Source organism: Camelus ferus, chromosome 16, assembly GCF_009834535.1.
Source record: "Camelus ferus isolate YT-003-E chromosome 16, BCGSAC_Cfer_1.0, whole genome shotgun sequence".
NCBI classification, from domain to species: domain Eukaryota; kingdom Metazoa; phylum Chordata; class Mammalia; order Artiodactyla; family Camelidae; genus Camelus; species Camelus ferus.
The window spans coordinates 25,061,098-25,084,639 of record NC_045711.1 but is presented as its reverse complement, the minus strand read 5'-3'; the positions used below and the strand labels follow the sequence as shown (position 1 = coordinate 25,084,639).

Here is a 23,542-nt window from a genome sequence, read left to right as displayed (position 1 = left end):
AAAGGAAGACCATACATATAAAAGTTAATTTGACCAATTTAGAAGCCCAAGGAGAGGTGATGATCATCCCTCCTTGTCTCGACATTGCCAGCAAGCCCTGTGTGCACACTTGCACCTCACTCTTCTCACTAATCACCTGAGCGACCAGCCACAAGGAGAAAGTTAACGTGAAACTGTCCAGGCCTCCAGGGCAGGCCCCATACCACCCATGATATTTACACACCATCCATAGCTTTTTTGTTTGACAGGGAAACACAGCACTCTCACATTTCCACAGCTTCTTGCCACAGGCTGACCAATTTGCCCCCTCCTTGGAAAAAATTTAATTTGTCATGCCACCGCTCAAAACACAGAAAATGGAGATGGCTTCACGGAAAGATTTTCTCACTACAGATTCAGTTCCTTTACTGGTAATGGAAGCGGTCTGTTTTTCTATTTCTTAAATCATTTTGAGTAAGAAACATTTTTCTGGGAATGTGTTCGTTTTTATCTAAGTTTCCAAATAAATATGGCCATCATTTGTAAACTCAGCTCCTTATATTAGAAAAGAAAGGGAAAATTAAATACTTTAGGTATCAACTTTTCTAAGTACTGCTCTAGAGGCATCCCTGATTTTTTTTTCCTTTGCTATTGTTCCATTCTAAACATTTTCTGATTTCCAATATTTTTTTGACCCATAAATTATTTAAAAGTGCATTTGTCGGGGAGGGTATAGCTCAGTGGTGGAGTGCATGCTTAGCATGCAAAGGTCATAGGTTCAATCCCCAGCACCTCCATTAAAATAAATCATAAATAAACCTAATTACCTACCCCCCCAAAATTTAAAAAACTCCTCTAAAGTAAAATAAAAGTGCATTTGTGAGTTTCCAAACTTAAGATCTTTCTAGTTCACTGATTTCCAGCTTTTAATTGTAAAGCTGACAAAGTCTGTATACTTGTTCCTTTGAAATTTGATGTGTTTTATGGCTTAATATGCAGTCAATTTTGTAAATCTTCTGTATGTGCTTGAAAAGAATGTATATTTGCCAGTGTCTACTAGATAAAGCCTGTTGGTCGAGTTGTTCAAATCTACTCATTTTTAAATATGTTTTATCACTTACTGAGAATCTTACCAACTACTGCAATGGGGATTTTGTCATTTTCTCCTCAGAAATCTGTCAAGATAGAGTTCTCTCTCGAAAAGACAACTACTGAGTATTTTATGTAGTTCAGTATGGAGAACTGAACTGGGGTAACTGGCTAGCCATTTTGATTAAACAAACAAAATATATATCCCTAACTCATTTCATTTACCAAAATAAATTCCAGCTAGGTCAAACATTTCAATTTAAAGACTAAAAACAGAGATACCAGAAGAAAACACGTACGAGTCTTGAAGAAATGGGCTTTCCTTCTAAGCACAAGATGAAAGCCAGAAACCATGAAAAATGGACAGATTAAACTTGGCAAAAATACACATACTTGATAAAAGATAATATAAATGCTTTTTAAAATAATTAGAAGAATCACAAGAGAAAATGGACAAAAGGTATTCACAGACAATTAAAAAATATGGATAGTCTCTAAAGGTTAAAAATTCAAATTCACTAGCAAATAAGTGACATTTAAAACAAAAGGATTTTTTTTTTTGCTTACTAGACTGTTAAAGATGAAAAATGGTGGGGAGGGGAAGGGTACAGCTCAGTGGCAGAGTGCATGCCTAGCGTGCACAAGGTCCTGGGTGCAATTCCAAGTACCTTCATTAAAAAAAGAAAAAGAAAAGAAAAGAAAGCCCATTCCCAGCATGAATTAAAGTGTGAGAATATAAATTTGCACAAACGTTCTAAAGGACATTTTGATAAAACATATCAAATGTTTAAGTTTGCATCTTACATGAACCAGCATTTCTACTTTCAGAAGTTATCCTAGGAAGACCATCAGACACACATACTTGCAGGCACAAGGCTTGGTTAAGCCGAGGCAGAACGGAAGGAAATCAGACTAAAGCTGCCTCTCAACCACATTTCAGTTCTAACCCATCTTCACCAATCTCGTCAGGCCACTTTCTTCACTACTCCATGAACTGTTCTGGCTTATCTCCACCTCCCAGATTTCTTCCTGCCCAGAGCACTCTCCACCCCTTCCTCAGTGACCATTTCAAATCCAGCCCATTTCTTAAGCCTCCTCCACGAAGCCAAGTGGTAGAGCGCTCCAAGATCCTGAAGAATGACAAGTAGAAGATGTTAGAAATCCTTTCCTTTTAGTCACCAACTCTTTCTGTAAAGGGTCAAATAGTAAATATTTTTGGCTTGTGGGTCATTTGGTCTTTTGCAACAATTCAGCTCCATCCCATAGCACAAAGGCAGCCATGGACAACATGAAAACGATGTGTGGCTACGTTCCAATAAAACTTTATATTTATGGACACTGAACTTTGATTGTACATGTCATTTTCGCAAGTCATGAAGGATTCTTCTTGCTTTTGTTAACCATTTATAAATGTGAAAATCAGATGCCAGCTGAGCTTGACCCTAGAGGTGGTAGTACGCTGGGCTCTGCACTATCTAGTTCAACAAAACAGCCTCATTTTTAAGAGAACAAAGTCAGGCCCTGAGAAGCTCTAAATAAATTGCCCAACATTAGCTGAGTAACAGAAATGGGGCCAAAACCCTAATCCTCAGTCCCTGGCAGGCACATAAGTGCTCAAAGTGCTTCAATAGAGGAAACACTCAATCCCATTTTTCTCTTTAAACTACAAATCTATGCTATGTAGTTGGTGCTTTGATTACCTTTTTTTGTTTTCTAGTTTTTCTAGACTGAATATATTTCTTCTGTAAGTCCTCTAGTGTCCCCCCCCCCTCTAAATCTAATATTCATTATCTGTTCATATTAAAATTCAATACTCAATTTACATTAAATAAAAATACCGGGGTGGGGTGGGGTGGGTATTATAGCGCAGTGGTAGGGCGCCTGCTTAGCATGCACGAGGTCCTGGGTTCAATTCCCAGTACCTCCATTAAAAAAAAAACAAACCCTAAAAAAGTCATTATTTTCCCTATTATAGGGGGGAAGACCCATAGACCCATTGTGCTTTTTGTAACATGTAAAACATTTAAAACCCCACTTTTTTTTTTTTTGTCAAGTCTCAGATATGAACTATCCACTTAGACTAAATTCATCATGTGAATCAAGATAAATGTGTTCAGGCATATCTTTCATAAGGATAATTTTAGGGTTTGCTAATTAAATTGTTTAAATCATAAAGCTATGTTATACATTCTTGAACAGGCTTTCTCTCATATTAAGAGTTTGAAACGAATAGGTTTTTATTGTTTGTATCTCAAATCACCAGACACTTGAAATGTTAACAATCAGCATTAACTTGCTTCCCTGTCAGCCCCTTCACTCCCTAGAGATTAGATCAATTTTTTTCCTTACTATCATAATTAAAACTCTCATGAATTATTTTAGCCAGCTGAAAACCTTCAAAAACCTAAAGAGCCAGGAAATATTTTTTGGCCTTAAAAAAAGAAAAGACACTAGCACCCAACTGCCAGGTTAAAAAGAAAGCGAAAGCTCTGACCGGCCCAACTTTTTAAAGGTCTGTGTTCCTCTTGCCATAGCAGGTACTACCTACTCCGATGACGTCAGTGTTGTAGAGCCCATCGTGTAACGGCGAGACATCCCCAAACAAAGGATCTGGCTCATAAGGCAGAAATTATTTCAATTTTATTTTTTAAGATCCTGCTATTCTTTCTGAATGATACATTCAACAACGTAATCAGGATTACGTATCTTGAGACTCAACGAAAATGCGTCCATGCACTGCGGATAGCAATTTTCAGAAAATCACTCTTTTTCTTTCTTCTCTCTTTAAATCCCACAGTTCCCGTATAACCTCTGCAGATCATTCCCTACCACAGTAAATTTACAATGTGTTTATGGAGACAGGAAAATGTTACTGGAGAAGTTTAGGAGAATTAAGTGAGACTATACAAGAAGGAAAGGTAGGAAGTAAATAAAAAGACAATGCTACAGTCTTGAGATCACAATATTGGAAGGAAATTGATGACAAAAGGTGAATGAAAACATTTATTTTGCAGAACCAAAAACCATTCATGGCTCACATTTCAAAGATACATATCAGAAAACCTAGTGAGGATTCATTTGACATGGTTAAATTCTTTATGAAGCACTAAACTGCACTCAACCCCAAAGGATAAAACCTCAGATTTTTTACTATAATGTGTAGAATTTCATATTTCAATCATTGCAGTCTGACCAGCATAAAGTTGACCTCATGGCACAAAATGAAAAACCAAGGTTCAATTTGTTCCAGTGTCCTCTGAAGAAAAAATGATCTCATTGCAAGGATGACAACAGAAGAGGGAGTGACCAGTATTTCTGTAGGTCTACCCTACTTAAGTTCCCCTTCCTCCCAGTAACCCACTAATTTAGTTTTTTTAATCTTTCCTATTCTTTTCTACATTGTGAAAGGGAAAGGAATGGGTTGAAAAGGAATGTCATTTCCAACACCCCCTTTTAAGACTCTGCTAAGGCCTGCTTTTTGTCCCCAAGGTCTCCAACCCCTGTGAGACACTGCTATTTCACGGCTGTCTTCCTAGCCCCACAAAATGGCTCCCTTTGTGCCACTTGCCCAAGACCTCAAGGCTGGCCACACATGACTGCTGGTCGTGATCAATGAAGAAGAGATACCCAGAAAAATCTAAGCTTCCTCAACGCCTTGAGCAGGATCCCAGAGACGCCTTATCCCACCTTAAGGAACAGCGTGCATGCTATCAGCCGAGACAATGTGGACGTCTTCCAAGGAATCCAAGCCCTTCTACCAAGTTAGGCAAGTGCTTGGAAAAGGGTCCCAGTCCAAACACTGTGCCCAGTGCCCCCTTCCCCAAACGCAGTGGCATGAGTGGTCAGAAAGGCCCCGGCTACGCAGGTGGAGATAGTACGGAAGAGACAATGGATGTCTCCGGCCCCGCCCAAGAAAAGGAAACCTCCTCCCGCAAGGGAACCGGGGCTAGGGCTGAACTCATTTGGCAAACGTCAAAGCCGGGAGCGAAAAGGTGGGATTCAAAGACCGAGGTCCTAAGGTTTGAGCGCAGAAAAACCCAGTTGGACCGACTCGCTCCCCCTCCCGTCCGGAGGTGGGCGCGGGAGGGGAAGGAGCAGGGGTCTTTCCTTTGTTAGCAGAGGGGAGGCACTTCGCAGAGGGCTGACGACTGGGTCCTGAACGGGGGGTGGGGGTCGCGATGACCAGCCCCGCCCGAGTACTAATACCACCTGCTGGGAGGGCCCAAGCGGGTTAGAGCAGCAAGCCGGACCTGATTGCTGCGGCTGCAGGATCTGACTGCCACGCCGGGCGCGGGGCCGCCACCTGCCTCGGGCCAGAGGCATGAGCGCGTGGCCGGGGGTGGGACAATGGGGCCTGATCGAGGAGCCCCGAGGGCTGCCCGGGCACCTGAGGCCCAAGCCCACTGCCCTGCCGCCCGGCCCGCAATGCCGCCAAGGGGAGAAAGTGAATCCTTCTCGGCACGCAACGACTAACGAAAATCCGCCGCGCTGCAACCTCTAGTGGCCCCGGCCCTCTCCTGCCCCTCGCTCCGGGGTAGGAATGAATGGGAGAGGAGCAGCAATTGGGCGGGGCCGGACCGCCAAGCTTGCCCGCGGCACAAAGGCGGTGCCGGTGGCTGAGACCCGCCGCCCAGCCGGGCGCGAGCGCAGCGCCCCGGGCACGTTACGGCCAACGACCGGCCGCCTGACCCACCCGGCCCCCTTGAGCAGTGGCCCTCTCTCCCCTGAGCCCCGCCGCCTCACCGGGAGCTATTCCTGCTGTTAGGGTCGACGCCCTTGAAGGTGGTGGTGGTGGTCATGGCGCCGAGGAGGGAGGTAGGCTGGCGCGGGAGCAGAGCGCTGAAAGGGTCTGGTCGGAGGGGTGGAGAGCAGCTTCCCACCCCAACGCCGGCCACTGCTGCAGGAGCTTCTGCTGCCTGCTACCTTCCCGGCCCCCGTCTTTATAGAGCTCACAAACCCCGCCCCCGCCCCGCCAGCATTGGCTGATTCAAAGGGTTCTCTTCGCTCCAATTGGCTCCCTGGAGTGCCAAGCATCATGCAGCGTCAGGACGGGCTGAGGCGTCCCCTGCTCAGCCTAAACCCGCCCCCTTCCTGGTCTGGGAAGGTCTAGGGACGTTCCCCGTCCCCCACCCCCAAGTCTCAGAGATGATTGGACAAAGGGCAAACCTGCCCGGCGCCCGATACAAGTTTTGCTCGCTGTCACTTATAAAACTTACCCGATAGAGGGAAAAGCTCTGGGCGAGTTAGCCGAGGCCGGATTTATCTTTACCATTCACATACTTGCCTTTACTCGTAGTGGGATAGCAAAGGCATGCTCATTAAGGGATTACAATTACTGCTGTAAATTGACATTTACTGAATACCTACTATGTGTCCTGTTTGGAAATCTGACAATACCAAAGCAGCAGCACTATGAGTCAGCAACAGAAAGCACGCCGAGATGATCCCTTCTAAAACGACTGTAAATTCTTTACATTTTAATTGTTACTATTTAGCTGTAATGGGTGGTGCACTCACTAGACGAAAATTGCAGTCGTTCCGATTTGAGGGCCTGTTCTAAGGCTAGTTAATGCCCAGCTGGGGGGAATGGCCACATCCCTTGCTACCAAGACTATCCGGGCAGCCCAGGCCTCTGCAGCTGTTTATAACCCTTAAGTCATGACTCTTCCATCTGTCTGGGTAAATCTATCCCTGCAACAAATGCAGACACACTTGGAGGGCTCAGGAATGACTGTTTACAAGATCGCAATAGGAAAGTCTTGGGCAAACAAGAAGGGAGTCCTTCCCAAGTCATGCTGTTCCCTCAAGGCAGATCTCTCTCTCAGTATTTCCGTAACAAGTGAACTACATTCCTCTTTGTCTGGTCTCCTCCTTTCCAGCTGAAGTTTGAGTTGGTTAACCACTCTCCTGGGCTTTTACACAAACGTCAGAGACAAGTTCCTCACTTCTGGAAGCCATGAGCCATGTCTTTATGTGCTTACCACAAAAGCATGAATCTCACCACTTATTTGGATTCAAATCTTCCCTTTCATAAATATTGAGCCTTAATTTCCAAAAACTTAAAAAAAAATTGTGCGCATGCATCCCCTCCTCAAACATCATACAATTATTAACTAGGAAGTAGTGGAGTATGATGGTTGCCAGCTCAGGATCTCAAAGGAGAAATTCAGGGTTGACTCTTGCCTTTTCTGAGCACTAGTTTCCTAATCTGTAAAATTAGGACAGACTAGTGTCTAGACTCCATAGAGTTGTGAAGACTGAATGAGGTAATGGATGTAAAGCGCATGTCTTGACATAACAAGTCATCAAAGGAATCGCCATTTTTATTATGACTTACTTGGAAAGTAATCACAACGTTTTAACAATCTGAAATTGTTTTCTGTAAGTTAAATGAGGGGTTTGGACTTGACTTAGAGGCCATTTTGGCCTAAACTTTTGAGTTTGTATTGACTTGCCTTATTTCCTCCATTCCCTGTATTCCAGGAGTAAACAGATTTGTGTAGTAATACAGCATTGGAGTGGAAACCAAAAGAGGTTCTGCCCTCTTCCGATTTAAGACACTTCTAGGTCATTTATACCCTTGAGCCCAATTTCTTCATCTGTAAAATGGGGTTAACAGCACCTATTCTGTGAGGGTTGGAACAAGGTAACTGTTAAGAATACTGTACTCTGTAAATGAAAGCTTTCTATTAGAGGTACCTCAACCTGGCTGCACATCAGAATAACCAATGAGCTTTTAAAGAATATAAATGAATGCAAGGCCCCAGAGATCTACTGAATTGGAATTTCCAGGTGTAGGGTCCAGTCAATCATGGATATCTGTAATAAGTTAAACAGGTAATGCTCAACATACATCTTGGGCTGAGAACCTTGGCTTCAAAGGTAAGCAATCAGGAACCCCTTTTAATCTAGTCTGAATTATGAAGAGTAAATTTATATAAAACAGACACCTGATTAAGGCCATCTCAGGCAGGCCTGTTGGGAACATTCACTGTATTTTAAAGTAAAATTGCCTGAAATTTCCAGAATAACTAGTCCTCCTACCTAGTTTTGCCTATAATCACTGTACTCCACTTTCTGCTGCAAGATGGAGAGTTGGGGTAAAACAGATATATGTAGCTCTGTTACAACCTTTGCTCCATTTGACCAACTCAGTTGAAATTGGAACATTAATAAAATTACATTTTGTCCAAAAAGGTCAACACAGATCAGGGTCAAAAGGTGTAAAAGGATGGGACAATGTGAACATCTGCTTATAAAATCATGAAGGCCCACCATTATGAGTTTTAAAATAACATCTAGGGTATTAATACAAAATTTGTTTCAGATTCTCAGGTTAACCAATAAATCTGAATAGAAGACAGATGAAATCTTATGACAAGGAATGGTCTAACAGCTATTTTATGACCTACAGCAGTGTTTTTCAAACTTACATGAAGCAGAATCCAAATACATAGAATAGATTAACAACAGAGCAGCTGTGACTGAACCTGGGCAGAGTATCGCAAATCCTGGCCCTCTCTGCTTCCCCTTGTCCTTTGTCACTCTCCACTGTGTCCCCCTCTTTTTGCACAACCTCAGAGTTCTGTAAGATGCAATTTGAAAACCACTGCCCTATATATGCAGGCCCATTTTCACCTGCCTCATAAATATAGTTACGGGGAGGCGAATGAGCAGTTGCCTACATTTTGAACTCTTTAAGCAGCAAGTGCTCTTCAATTTCCCTTAGTCCCATGCTGCCACTTCCTTATCATACTCAAAGTACTATTCTCCCATTTGTTAAGTCAATACAGAAAGCCTAGTAATCAGCTTTCCCAAAAGCGGTGTAAACCCAACATTTTCATAATTTCCTCAGAACACAATATATTATTCTGCAGCAGGTGGCAAAAAATCTTAAATCTACTATATAAGAGATGTCAGAAAATGTTTAAAGCCGTAATAAATTTTCCTTTAACATAGACAGGAATCCTGTTGGTTTTTACGTTTGTTGCTGGGTGTGTGGACAGTTTTATTCGAGAATGTAATGCACAACTTACTCAAAATAGAACAATCTACAAGTTGTTCTTCACCACTTGTGCCTAAGGTAATACCTAAATTGTAACCAAATGCACAAATATGCACTAACATAGCATCTCTTGGTTCTCAAACATGTTTTTGCCTTAAGTGTTACCAGCTTTCCCACTAATATGCAGTGTTCTGAATCCCCCATAATTTCAACTTGCCCCTATTTATTCCAAAATGCCAGAGGAAATCGGCATTCCACATGGCCTCATTACTGGGACTTATCCTACCTAGATTCTACGATCAGGTTTGAAATAATCTTAGAATAGTGTCTTTCACTGTGAACCAATACACACATATTAGGTTGGACCATGTGAAACTGCAGATATTTGACTATTTTTGACCTACATGAATAGTTATTGCTTATGTTCAAACCATAGTTTAATATATGCTCTTAATATTTTCTATTCCTTATTATCAAAAGAAACTACTGGGAAAAAAAATACTGGCCATGTGCTTTTGAACTTGGTTAAGTAACAATTAACGAATGGCCCAACAATAAGTATTTCTAATAAGCCTCTCTTCTCAATCCCAGTATTGCAGGGTGCCCCTTAAGTACATCACTCACACATACATTCTGTATCCATCACTCCTAAAGCCAAATTTAGTATGCATCTGTCCATTCTTTTCTTAGCTGTTTCCTCACCAGGGGGGAAAAAAAAGATCAATGCCACTGAGAGAGCCAGAGACAGCCCAAGGAGTTTATTTTCTCTTAAAACTCATTTGCCATTGAACAAATCAAATGAAGCAACCCAGACGTCTCAAATATGGCAAATGGCTTTGTCATATTCCTGCCTTCTCTTTATTCAAAGTTAAGGTAAACAAAATGGTACATACAACTCTAAGGTCTGACATGCCCTTCTCATCACTCTGAACTGGAGAGGGAAAGCATGATTCCTGTCTTCCCATTATTTCCTCCTCCTCCTCTCAGGCTTAATGCTGAGAGAGATTACGTGGTTAGTCTTCTTTCCCCAGGTTCATGATACTATTTCTCTATTGAATAAAGCAAAAAACAAAACAAAACTAAAACACCAAAGAACAAAAAAATCTAACCCATCTGTCCTGTTCTCCTAAGATGAATTTAGCCTCTTTTGCAAAAACTGCTAAAATTATAAACATAAAATAACTTAAAAGGGTATGCCCAAAGGGTGGGAAAATTCTTAATATTCCGAAGTCTATAACCTATTGCAGTTAGTCACATGATATGCCTTAAAAATATCAACTGCAAAGAAAATATTACATGAAAATTCTTGAACTTTGAACTGTTTTACAATGGCTCTAAGGGTATAGGAAATTGTAAAATGATCCCATACAGTCACATGTCACTGCTTACAGGGAAATAACACTCTACATTCCAAGTAATAGATTAAATTCCTAACCTGTTTATAGACTCCTTGCTAGTTATGTTCCACTATGAGGAACTCTTTTCATTAGTTAACCACTACACAGACTAAAGTCTCATTATAAAACACATTTATTTCTTACATCCAAGGACTAACCCTCAAATCACCTAATCAAAATGCTGAAGGATCTTGTGGATGGGTCCTTTGGTTCTTCAAAGTATTAAATAATCATTAAAATGCTGAGGATTGTTTTTCCTTAAAGACTCATTAGGGCACAATTTAGTATTAAGCCTTTATTTTAAAACCTAAAGAGACAAAGACTGTATTCCATTTTTTAAATGAATAGAAAGTGCAGGCCAACTGGTAGAGATTACAGTATTCAGTTGAAGCCTCAGCATCCTATGGCAGAGGCCGTACTTCACACTGAAAATAATTTTTATTTAAAAAGCTCAGTATGTGGGAGGCACTGTGCTAGGCAACTAAAACACCCATCATCTCATTTAATCTTCAGCATAAAGTGATTAACTCTTAAGAGTTGTGAGAATGTCTTGCAGAATTGCTTCTCAATACCATATTGCTTTGAAAATGCATTTCTGGGGGTAGGGCCCAGGCGCTGGTATTTTTTAAAAGCTCGTCAGGGGATTCTAACGCAAAACCATGATCCAGAATCACTGTTAGTCATGTTTAAAAGTAGCATCATCCTAACTCAAAAATAACCCTCAGCGGCACAGCTGGCCCTCTCCAATACCCTAGAGCCCCACAAAGACCTTGGAAAAACTTTCCAACAGCCCTCCCTCAAATCCTGGGATTCCACTATCTTACTGACCTCCTGCTGTCAGTCTCCCAAATAATTAGACTTTGACTCAAGACTCCAATTTCCCCTCCAAGTATGTTTACTCCTTCCTGTTCCATTCAACTTCATCCTCTTTAGATAGAACATAATCTGATCATCCAATTAAAGTAACTTCCATGAAAATATAAACAAGAAAAATAATGAGCCAAATAACTTGACAGTCTTGTTTCTAAAACATTGCTAATGTCTTGTTTTGGCCTCTAGCAGCTTGTATGAACATGAGGGATGCTTGAGAATAAACATTATCTCCCTATACAGACAGTGTTTCACTTAGATACTATTTGCTACTTTTAGGATGTAAACATGTGAGGTAAGCAAGCACAGCCAGAAAGGGTTCAGCCAAATTGTTCTAACACTCAACCAAAACAGCAGTATAACTCCCATCATTTGAACCTCCCTTCCCAAGTCAAAAAAATTAAAATGCTAAAATTACTTTCAGCATTTTCAATAATTCACTTATTTTCAAAGTTTTTTTTTTTTAAGTGCTCCATAAGTTTTCCCATAGAGTATGGTTTTTTGGTTGGCAATTTGTGAAATAGGGTGAGGGCAACAACCAAGAAAAGTTCATTTAAAAAGAAAATAGGGAGCATCTTAATTAGTTACACACTGACCCAAATATCAGCAAGCTACAACATACTATATTATGAAACAGTGCCTTTTCCACACATTTCCCTATAGTTTTTAAAAATTCTACAGAAAATTTCCCTAGTATGAAATAATTTATTTTAAAGTTTACCTTCCCCTAACATGGCAAAAACTCAGACATGACATTAGTTAGTAAATTCCTCCCATTAAATAACTCAATTTAAGACTCCCTTCGATAATAAAGTTCTCTGGCTTGAATTTCAATCCTAATTTAAGTTTTTAGGACAATAAAATTTCACTATTTAATAGTTATCTACAGCAACAAGAAAGTGCACTTACATGATCTCTTCTAAGAATTCTTGGGGACAGGCTTAGGTTGGTAGCACTATATATATATATATATATGAAAATAAAACTTCAGTTGATTTCAGAGTAATATATATACAGCCAAAAACCTATGGAATTTCTGTCTCTGGGGACGCTCATTCACTATAGAAATGGGGAATCTAAAAAAGACCATATTGCAACAGAGGTAGAGTGAATTAAGTAAATGACAAGATACGATATTTCATAAGGACTGGATCCAAAAAGGCCACATTGGTAAGAATGGGAATTCAGTTTCTTGTTAACTGATAGTGAAAAAGTTCAATTAATAAGCATTAGAAATCCTTATTTCTAGTCCCACTTTTAGAACCATGTGTGATAAATAACCCTCTGGACCTCAGCCTCATCTTTAAAACGGATTAAAATTAGATGATCTTTACATATCTTTCCAGCTCTAATATCTTGTTTATTCGTACTGTGGCTGTTATCTTTCCCCATACACTTGAATTTAAAAACAGCAGTGCCCTATATATTTAAGGCTGTAAAAATGGATATATGTAGGTAAATATTTTCTGTCCCTCAACATCCTCAAATAAGGAATAAAATCTCTATTTTTAGGTTAGGGAAGATTTACCATGAGACAAAATGTGGTTTAGAATGATGAAGTGATTTATCAGTAAAATTAGCAAAATAATTTTTTTCCTAGCTGTATTACTAACCCACTTTGCCTCAAGTAGTGGTTACAAAAGAAACACACACACACACACACGAGTAAATCCACAACATGATGAACCAATTTTTTTGCTAGTGAAGTTGCATATTTGGAACTGCCTAAACTTTTTGAACAGAGAGGAAGCTGAAACATTCGTTGCTAGTCATTTATATAACTTTGTTATTCTCTGTTTTGCATTAGTCTGTCAGAAATGCAAAATAACTTTCTTTCTTTCTTCTAGCAGGTGTCTATTCAGGTCATATTTTTTCCTAAGCTTCAACTTTCTATTTAATATTCCTCAGAATAAAGAAAACAGCTCATTTTAAACAAGAAGTTTATTTAAACAACAAGACACTTGACTTGAAGGGAAAACTATCTAGGATTCATTTCTTTTAGAGTAATTTATCCCTACTTAAAGACAGATTGCCCTACATGTAACAGCTACGTACAAAAAAGTTATAAAATTGTCCTTGGTTTTACAATGATAAATGAAAAACATTAAAATTCTCCAATCCAACAAGGTATGCAAGGATTTTTATGTTGTTCTTTTTTTGTTAAACAGTGAGCGCAAAATAACTTACTGGAATATAAAGATAAGAGCTGAATGAGCATGCCACTAATGGAGAAAGAGGGTATTTTCACAGAACCAGTATTTTTCCCCATCCCATCTCCATTTGATGTCGATCAAAACATACCATTGGCCATTTAGTTTAAAAAAAAATGCAATATGCTTGTGCACATACACCAGTTACTTTATGTACAATAAAGGAATGGGGAAAGGGAAAATGAAAGAATAGAGAAAACTATACTGTAGTAGTCAGGATGTGGTGGAACCAAATTGCCGTCTTCTAATTGAGAATGTCTTCTTGGTCTGGAGCAACAGAATTCTGGAGTAAAGTAGTAGGTTCCCTTTTTAGTAGACACCTCCTGTCTGCTGCTGGAACACATCAATTGTATCTTCATCCTCCATTTCCAACTAGCATAAACGGGAAAAAACAAATCGGCCATTGGTTATTCAGCTCTTAAAATTTATAACTATCTGACTTAAATATCCTGAAAAATTGCACAAGTTTCACCCAATTCCAGTGTTCATTATTTAGATGTCCCATAGCTTAAAGTAGAATCAAGCTTAGATTTAAATAATTTTTCACGTGGTCTTCTTTTTTATGAAGACTATAGAAAACTAAGTTTTTGAGTTAAAAAGCTGAGTATGTCCATGAGTTAAATCATTTCACCTTTAATTACTGAAAATAAGAGTAATGTGTATAAAGGATCTCACTGCAATGTTGTATAGATGAGCAAAAGACTGAAAATAACCTAAATATCAATAGAAACCCAAAGAAATGTTACATTCATACATAAAACATCTTGTAGCTGTTATTAAAGAACAAGTAGATTTACATGTGCAGAAATGGAAATACCCCTTACTGTGTCAGGCTAAAAAAATTTTAAAACTAGGCAGCAACAGCTTATAGTATGATTCCATTTGTGTATTTTAAGTTTCCATGTATGTGTATAACATGAAAATATCCTTGTCTATGCACAAAACAGTGGTTACCACTATGCAGTAGGGAAAGAGATATGGACAAAAAGAGACGTTAAAAAAATTAAAATTTAAAACGCTATTCAGTTTACAAGGTTCACTACCTAGACATTATACACAAAACAATGTCGACGATAGATAGATCTTGGTACATATGGCATAGTAAATAAACTTTGTAACAATTTATTAGGCTGATAATCACCCATGAAAAATTCTTCCTAAAAGCTGGTTATTTTTGAAGATAAAACCACCACCTTGGGCACCAAAGACAAAAAAGGGAATTGTTTCTAATGAAGTTCAAATATACTAAAAGTAGTCATTACTATCTTAATGTTTTAGCCCTAAGTCTCAATTCTCTCTTTTGTAAAATGGGACAGCATTCAATGATGAGAATTAAGAGTCAAAGAAAGTAAAGTACCTAACAGAATGATGGGTACATGATAATTATATTGCTATTAAAACTGACTGCTAAGATGTTCTAAATTATCACAATTCCTCTATTTAATAAATACTGGGAGAACAATTCTAAAATGAATTAATTTCACTCTAAAATGAATGCAATTTCAAATGCTAAAATGAGTTCAATTTCAAATTCAATTTGAAGATTTTATAATGCAGTTCTGAACAAATCCTTCACAATTTAATATTTGCAACTGCATAAAAGACAAGTTCCAGAACTTTTTTTTTGTGGTGGGTGAGGGCTTCAAAAGACAGAAAATACATTATCATTGGAGTTTAGCATAATGTGTTCCTTTTATTCTTTTAAAACTATCAAAACTGATCTTCAGCCTATCCACTGAAATGAAACTACTGAAAGGTTAAATTTTATAGTGAAACTTTAAATGCCTTCAAAGAATACGAGAGAACTTTTTCTCTCATTCATCAAGAGACTTCAGCTCCCCCTTGTGGCTGGCTACACACTGTAATTGCTTCTTTGAAACTCGCCAATGGAAATTTCTTCAAAACAGTCTTCCCTTAAGTACAACTCATAGACATTTCTAATTTTTGAAGATTATCAACAAAACCACAATCTGAATGTGCTGCTTTATTCATACCATATTTATCGCTTTTCAGTTTTTATGGGGGGAATAAAACAAATTTAAAGGTCCAAGGGCTCCAACTTAAATTTCTATCAAAGTATTTTTTTTCCAAAAGTGGAAGTCTTCAGTAGAATTTGAGAAGGTAAGAAAAACAAAGACAAAAAAATTCTGCTATAGAAGACAGCCCAGGCGATTCCTTACAAAGTGAAAGAACAACTGAAGTGAAATGTCAAGAGATTAAGGAATCAGACAATCTTTTGTAGTTGGGGTTTGGAAAGCCCTCACTGTTAAACATAAACTATCAAGAGACCTGTAGTTAGAGCCACTAGTTCCCTTCAGTTCAGAAGTACAGGTAAAAGGTAATTCAGCATAAGGAGCTAAAATGGTTAGGATCAACCATCAACCAACCACTTGTGGGGAACCCTGAGCATAAGTAAGAGCTGTAGCAACGAAAACAAAAGGAAAACAACCTTCTGAAGAAACAGACAGAAATTTGAATTATTTTTTCCAAATGATGCTGGCAAGAGGGAAAAAATATGGGTTAAAGTAACTAAATGACTTACTAACTTTATTTAAAGTGATAACCAGATATCTAAAAACCATTGGCAGTTCCAGAATCTATTCCTTTTTTTTTTCTTTCTGTTCCCTTTTGGCCATATTTTACACACCTATGAACTATGGTAAAGAACTATATTCCAATGTCTAGAAGTTCATAAATAAAGCTCTTGAGAAAATTACAAAAACATCAAATTTTCCAATAAGCCCAAAGAAATTTTTACCTGTGCAGGTGTGTCTGTTTCATTGATTGGCTGCCCATCAAATCGGAATCTGATCTGCCTCATTGACAAACCCTGGACAAAGAGTTTAAAAGCAGTAAGAATGCATAGAAACAGTAAGAACTAAAACTATATGCGTATTATTTGGCCATGACTGTATTAAAAGAGAGATATGTTACCATTTCTATGTTGGTTAAATAATTTGGAGTGATTATCAGTTTCTTTAAACTCAATGTGTAAATTTCTTTGGAAAAATATTTTTCTTAAAAAAGTTCTTTTAAAAAAGCTGTAATTTCTTTTGAGACCATAGCTTCTGCAGGCTTGAGTAGATCATACCTTGAGTCAAAGAGTGCATTTAAATGAGTGAGAAAGATACTGAAAGGAAATTTAAAGTAACACAGGCACACAGCAACATTCCTCAACGCGTGTTAAAGAATGATCCAAAAGGAAAAAAACCTTAACACTAATGAAAACTGAAGTCACCTAAAAAAGTGTAAAGATTAAAATAAAACTTTGCCTAAAAGCTACCTTATCTTCATGTCTAACCAAACATTTCTACCACTCTGTAAAAGCAACCTAAGTCCTAACCCAGCACAATGGCAGGCGCAGCACAGACTTATTTCACAAGTTCTTATACTTTGACAGTCAGGACATTTCCACCAGAACACAAGGCAATAACTGGTTCCTAAGACCATCCATGAGACCACAATCTACATCCATGAAATTCCTGGAATAGCTCAAAAGAAGCACTTGCTTTTTAATTTTCTTCTTAGTACTTACCAAAATGTGCAATTATTATTTGTCAACCTTTTATTAGAAAATTAGCTCTAGGAGGGATAGGAATCTAGACTTAGTTATATACTGTATCTCTTGCACATGGTTTAAGTGCTACATACTAAAGGAATAAAATGGATAAAAAGCAATATTCATCTAACCATGCTTCATCTTCTGTTTTTTATTTAATAAACATAAAGCTACTAAGTTGGGGAGCTTTATTACAAAAAGGAAATTAAAAAGTTCTATTACTATGGGGGTGGGTATAGCTCAGTGGTAGACTGCATGCTTAGCATGCATGAGGTCCTGGGTTCAATCCCCAGTACCTCTGTTAAAAAAATTAAAAATAAAAATTACTAGAGTTTAGTTTCAAGAAGATTTTATATGTATTTTAAGAGATAAATGGCATGCCCTTCTGCCAAGGGGACTCCCAATGTTTTATTTATCTAGCATTACCTACCTGACACAGGAATGGGGAGAAGAGGAATAGGGAGAAGGGGAAAGGAGCTAAACAGCAAAGCTGTTAGTAACTGCAGCCATGTGAGAACAAGATAGGAAAATAAAGTACTTTGGAAGTATGCTGTAAGTACATTAACTTGAAAAATAGCTTTCTGGGAAGCATCTTACAAAGTCACTCTTGTATCATGCTCAAATTACAAACTATAATTATTGTTACAAACTCCCTGTTTCAACTGATATTTAAGAGAAAATTAAACTGAGTTCCTAGGACTAAAGATACTAACACAAAGTATAAAGTTTAACACCTGTATTCCCTTAACAAGGATTCACTGAATTGCCCTTTAAAACCACTTGCCACATGAAGATCATATTGCTTTCCTTTAAAACTCTAGTCTTTAACACATACCACTTTCAGATTAGCCCTTGTCTTGAGGAGTACAAGCAATCCCTCACCAGGTAGGTGACATCCATAACCTTAATTCACTCCTCATGACATTCAAATTAAATTTGCAATTACACAAAGCAACCAATAATTCAACATCAAGTCATTAATCACTAAGTATTATATATTCGCAAATACGCCATTGGAGACTCCTTGCTTCAACAAAATACTAAGCACTTTCTATATGCTGGGGGGAAGGCAGGGCCAGGAGAACATAAGCAAATTATATTCCTTTATTGCCACCTGTTTTTATGCTTCTCCTTATCAATAAAAGCTTTTATTTTGCCAGAGATCAAAAGTCCAAAATTCAGGAAACTTGCCTTTAAGATTCCATAAACCATGTAAATTCAAACAATGAATTTACATTAAACCAGTATTTGGTTTCCTCTTCTGTACAAATCTCATCCCTGAGCTTTGGAGTTATGCCCCACTGGGTCCCCATTTTTCACTTCACACCAATGAAGTGTACTAAACCAAAGAATCTGCGCTCTCTGAAACCACCTGATACTCCAATAAACAATGTTAGGGCAAATCCACACTAAAATGGAATTGTAAGCACTCAGCTGAAGGATATGTGGCTGATATAAAGCTGGCAAACTCTAATTCTACACATGAATGAAAAACTTATTTAGAAACCAACCTCTGGAGATGCCAGTTTGAATGTTCTCTATCGTTTTACAAGCATGTGAACACATTCTATATGCCAGGTATTTGTCTAGGCTGTAGAGAAATAGTGAACAAAAAGGTCCTATGCCCATAGAACTTACATTTTAGTGCAAATACAGACCACAATCAATGCAAAAAACAAATCAAAAACACAAGAACAAAAGAGTGAGAGGATTGAGTGATGGGGAACAAGGGTACTCAGAATGAACCAGAGAAGTCTCTGAGATAGTAACTGAGCAAGCATAGAATGAAATAGTTGAGGGCTTAGCACTATCCAATAGAAATATGTGAGCCACATATGTAATTTTAAGTTTTCTAGTTGCCACATTAAGAAGTTAAAAAATAGGTAAGTTTAATAAAAACGTTCTAATTCAGCATCTTCAAAATATCATTTCAGCAGATGACTGACATTTTTACACTTTATAGCACATCTTCATTTGTACTAGCCACATTTCAAGTGGTGAACAGTCACCTGTGGCTTGTGGCTATTGTACTGGACAGCACAGGTTTAGATGGAGAACAGAATTTGCTGATGGACTTTGAGTTATGAAGTATCATCAAGAAGGCCCCTGAGGTCTTGACCTTACAATTATCTGTAGAATGGTGCTATTTATTGAGTCAGGACACCAGAGAAAGATTTCTAGTAGAATTAAGGGTCCTCTTTTACATGTTTAGTTTGAGATGCCTCTTAGGCATTCACTGGAACTCCTCCAGAGATACAATGCCAAATGAGTTCATCAGAAAGTAAATATGAGCAGTCAATTAATCTTGATGGGAAATTTTTGGTCAAGAATTCCCACCTGCCAAAAAAACTTTAGCCGTGCAAATTAGATTGGGTAAATATTTCAGTCTTTTGATAGTCTGTACCTACACTTAAAAAGCAGGGAAATCAGCCCAATTAGATGACACTTCAACTCCCTCTTCCCCAGAATCAGAGAAACCATTTGAAAACTTGTTTCACTCAAAATTCTGACATAATTACCAATTTAAGAGGAAAATAGGAATAAATATCTGTCCACATTCTTCCTGGATAGTATCTTCAAATCATATTTGCATTCCAACAGCTATGTAGTGGAATTATGTTTTCTATGGATTACCAATGTTGTTCTCCCTCTACTGCAAGTTAAGAGTGGCCTCAACCAGTTTAGTCAAATATAATCCCAACCTTATGCCTAATAATGGAAAAACTTCAAGGAAAACTTTATTTACACTGGGTAATACAGTAAATTTATTTTAACATAGTAGGAAGCCTCCCAAATTCTTGACTGATCCACTAACTAGATCTTACAGGACAATTTCCTGTAAGGATAATCTGGACTACAAAGCATGGGCTACGTTTTGGTTTTTCTGGCAAAATGGTATAATGCATATAGGAAACTGCTAAATATCAGACAAAAAGCTCCTTTGGGGGCCCTACAATACGGGAAGGCTTAAATATGACCATTTTAGGGTGGATAAAGAGTATCAATAGATATATACAGTAAACTGTTAATGGTTAACTTAGGTAGTAGGCTCATGGGTATTCAATGTAAAGTTCTTTTAACTTGACTCTAAGTTCGAAAGTTTTCACAGAAGTGTTGAAAAACACAACCATTTAAAGCTGAAATTCTGTAATAATTAGAGAAAAGCTATGCAAGATATACAGAGAATTTTTTTTAAGCCACCAAATCTAAGGATGAGTTTCTATTTGTATAAGATTTTGCTACATAAAAGTTCCACAAAATGATTACCTTTTAAAATTCTCCCGAAACCTGAAGGGGCACTAGCGTTCAAATAGGGACGATGCCAGCGCAAAAATTCTTTAGCACAATTAATAAGTACACATTCACTAATTGTTAAGAATATTTCACCAAAATTATTTAAATGAGTATACAGAAGATCGTATCTTTTGTAAGGGAACTATGAGAAAGTTGACATGTAAAGATAAAATAATTCTATTCTCAAGATAATTCTCTTAAGAAAATACTGTGGTTATAATTTTTTTATCTTCACACATCAACCTTTTCTTAGTTCAAACTCAAAAAGAAGTTTCTTTAAAAGCCCTTAGGTCTCATGGAGGAAGTCAACTCAAACTAAAATTTCCCAACTTCTAGAGGTCTTAACCTTATTCTATTTTGAGACTATTTTTAGGAGGGCAATTTGCAATGTAGATAAGTTGCTTTAGTCTAACAAAACAATTTTCTAAACTTTTATAGTATTATACATTCAGGGTCAAACAAGAAAAATACTTCTGCCAGGTTACTGCAGGATTAATGAATCTACCAGAGTTTTTGTTATATTTGCAAAAGTCATCTTTAAAGTTGTCTTTGTATTGTTACAGACTCAACATCGCCAAAGGAAGCTTCTTTGTGTAGTTTGAGTTTACCTCCCAGTCTATTCACTTTTACTTCCTCTTCTTGATGTCTATTTACTATTTTCTGAATAAAATTCAAATGTCCTTATAATATAGGTACATTTATGCTTGGCTCAGGAGTTAAGTCTCTTGACCTCTATCACTAGTGTAAAAAGAAAATATTACACTTTTACATACAGGAATCCTTAACCTTAAATTTTATTTCCAAATGGTTAAAATAGTCAAAATAAACTGTTTTGACACAAAACAAACTTAAGTGGATTTTTCAAAAAAGGGAGCCTGACAAGAAATTTTACCAAATTCATTCTTATTTTCTTATAAAAGTAAAATTACACCCCCTTGAAAACAGACTACATGTTGTGAAAATAATTTGATGCATTTTTGGCATAGAACTAGAATCATATATGATGTTAACCAAACCATCCTAAGGGTTTTCACAAAGAATCAACAAACCAAGTGTATGATAAAACTGATGTCAAGTATATAACTGCATATTCATGCTATCAAAGATAATATTATGTTAGTCTAATTCCTATTTTCAAGAAAATAAGGTTTGGGTTTTTTTTTTTTTTTAAATCAGTTTTATTCAGTGGAAGTACACATGTCAGTTCCTCACCTGTCGTTCACAATAGGCTTTCATTAGTTTACTAAGTGGTGTATGCCTCTTAATCTTAAACTGCACCACAGAACCATCCTGTCCCGCCACCTTCAAATTAATATGATCGTTGTTCTCAGTCTTGACTCCTTCCTGTTGAAAGAAAAGTAAAAGTTGGAAATAATTTGGAAGATGTGAGAAACAATTTTTAAAGCAGCAGCAGCCCAAGTTGCTTCAGAAATCAACAGGTTTCTCATTTTGTGTGATAAAAGAACATACAGCTGTTTTCAGCTGCTGAAATCAATCCGAAAGATGAGAAATCCTGAAGTAACAATATTAAATAGCTGTCGTAGAAACAGCAGCCTACAACCAATACCATGTGTCAACAATCGATTTTTAAAGATGGGTCCCACTCAATTTACTGCAGTGCCTTCTTGAATCTGAGTTTTTACAAATGACATATTTTATGTCACTCAAAATATACCTTTCCCCTAAAAAGATTAAAAATAAGCATCATTTCTCCCTTCAAAGTGCTTTAAGTACAGAATGCAAGAAAAAAAAATCTACAGCTTGCAATTCAAAACTCACCACAAATCTCTTGTTAAAAAGTTACCAGAATCAGTTTAATAACAAATCTCAAACTACATTTAAAAAAACCCAACTAATTAAGGAATATACTTTCTCTCCGGAGCAGCGGCATTAACTCAGAACCACTACTAACGTTCGCCTCTATGAGTAGTTTCATTTTTGTTTATTTTTAGTTAAAAGCTTATTCTCCCCTCCCCTTTGTTGACATGAGTCAAATGCAGTTTTATTCCAAGTCTTCCCTGTAGATTTCGACCCAATCTGAAGTTCACCAAAATCAAGTGCGGAAGGAATTTTGTAGACCCCAGACCACTTCAGAAAGGAAGGGGGAGGAGGATGTAACAAAACAAACCAAAGAAAGTCCCGAGTGCCAGGAAGAAGTGTGTACCCTAGTGCTCTAGGGAAAAGGCTCCTGATGCCTCAAAACCCGCGTTAAAAAGTTAAGCCCTACAAAGTCTCTGCTCGTACATCTGCCTCCAACTTCCCAAAACCACATGGTCTCGGTAGGTTAGAGTTTCTTTGGCACACAGGGAAAAGCCCCTGCCAATCCCCCCCCCGGGGGATCCTGAGACCATTAAAGTGGGAAATACTCCCCGGGAAACCCCCAAGCCCCGGCCCCTCACGACGGCCTGACGGGCATCCGGCTTCCCACCCATCGGCAGCCCATTGATTCTGCCCGAGCCCTTAGCCCGCCACGGAGGCCCGGGGCAGGGGTCCCCAGGTGCCCGCGGCCCCCAACCCTGAGTGGGGAAGCCCGGGGCGGAGGGAACTCCCCTCCACCACGGAGGCGGCAACGCCCGGCGCGGGGTCCGCGGAAGGTGGGGACACCGCGCGCCCTAACGCCCCTCGTCACGCGCGCCCCGGCGGCCGGACCCGAGAAGCCTCGCTCGCGGCCGGTGGGCCCGCGGGCGTCCGCGATTCGCCCGCCCAACTCGCGCCCGGCGCGCACTCCGAGGCGGCCGGGGGCGGGGGAGGGCGATGGGGCCTCCTCCGGCGCGGGCGGGAGGAAGAGGGGAGGGAGGAAAATGGCGCGGAGCGCCCGGGCCTGAGCCGCGGCCGCCCCGTGGGGGGCCCGGGAAGGCGCGGGGAGTCCGCGGCGGGCTCGGGCCGGACCCCGGCCCGCGCCGTGACCCCGGCCGCGCGGCGAGGCGAGGAGGCCGGCGCCGAGCTCACCTTGGGCTTTTCGTCGGCCATGGCGAGCGCCGGAGTCTCCTCAGCTACCGCTTCACAAAAGAGGTACCAGGTCCGCACCGAACGAGCACACAAGCAGCACCAGGAGCGGCAGAAGAAGGAGGCGGCAGCGGTGGAGGAGGGAGAGGGCGCGCGCACGTCGTGCGCTCCCTCCCCCCACCCTGCGTGCGCG

The 23,542-nt window shown here is 39.2% G+C and overlaps 2 protein-coding genes and 1 long non-coding RNA gene across 4 annotated transcripts in view; 1 reads left to right on the top strand and 2 right to left on the bottom strand.

The window, feature by feature from the left end:
- Positions 1–5,996, bottom strand: part of JPT1 (Jupiter microtubule associated homolog 1) — a 13,295-nt gene extending 7,299 nt beyond the window's left edge. Inside the window, exon 1 of the mRNA XM_032456860.1 lies at positions 5,812–5,996. Within this exon, the coding sequence (XP_032312751.1) occupies positions 5,812–5,867 (56 nt within the window). The 5' untranslated portion in view covers positions 5,868–5,996. The remainder of the gene's footprint in view (positions 1–5,811) is intronic.
- LOC116656736 overlaps positions 1–14,524 on the top strand; it is an 18,092-nt gene extending 3,568 nt beyond the window's left edge. Inside the window, exons 2-3 of the long non-coding RNA XR_004311652.1 lie at positions 12,969–12,973; positions 14,515–14,524. This is a non-coding gene — a long non-coding RNA (uncharacterized LOC116656736). The remainder of the gene's footprint in view (positions 1–12,968; positions 12,974–14,514) is intronic.
- On the bottom strand, positions 13,264–23,542 carry SUMO2 (small ubiquitin like modifier 2). Of its 2 annotated transcripts, XM_032456862.1 has the most exons (4): positions 23,353–23,542; positions 21,616–21,747; positions 16,309–16,380; positions 13,264–13,922 (listed from the first exon to the last, which is right to left on the bottom strand). In XM_032456862.1, the coding sequence occupies exons 1-4, from the start codon at positions 23,371–23,373 to the stop codon at positions 13,860–13,862; spliced, it is 288 nt and encodes a 95-aa protein (XP_032312753.1). In that variant the 5' UTR covers positions 23,374–23,542; the 3' UTR covers positions 13,264–13,859. The 2 variants fall into 2 exon arrangements, with proteins under 2 accessions (XP_032312753.1, XP_032312754.1); XM_032456863.1 differs by lacking the exon at positions 16,309–16,380 and having other exon boundaries at positions 23,353–23,533.

What these genes read in the sequence shown, in the direction of transcription:
- SUMO2 (XM_032456862.1), bottom strand. Translation starts at nt 23,373, where the DNA reads ATGGCCGACGAAAAGCCCAAG. An exon ending in AAGCCTATTGTGAACGACAG is followed by an intron (nt 16,381 to 21,615) that starts GTGAGGAACTGA and finishes CTCTTTGTCCAG; the next exon opens with GGTTTGTCAATGAGGCAGAT. An exon ending in AAACAGACACACCTGCACAG is followed by an intron (nt 13,923 to 16,308) that starts GTAAAAATTTCT and finishes CGTTTATGCTAG; the next exon opens with TTGGAAATGGAGGATGAAGA.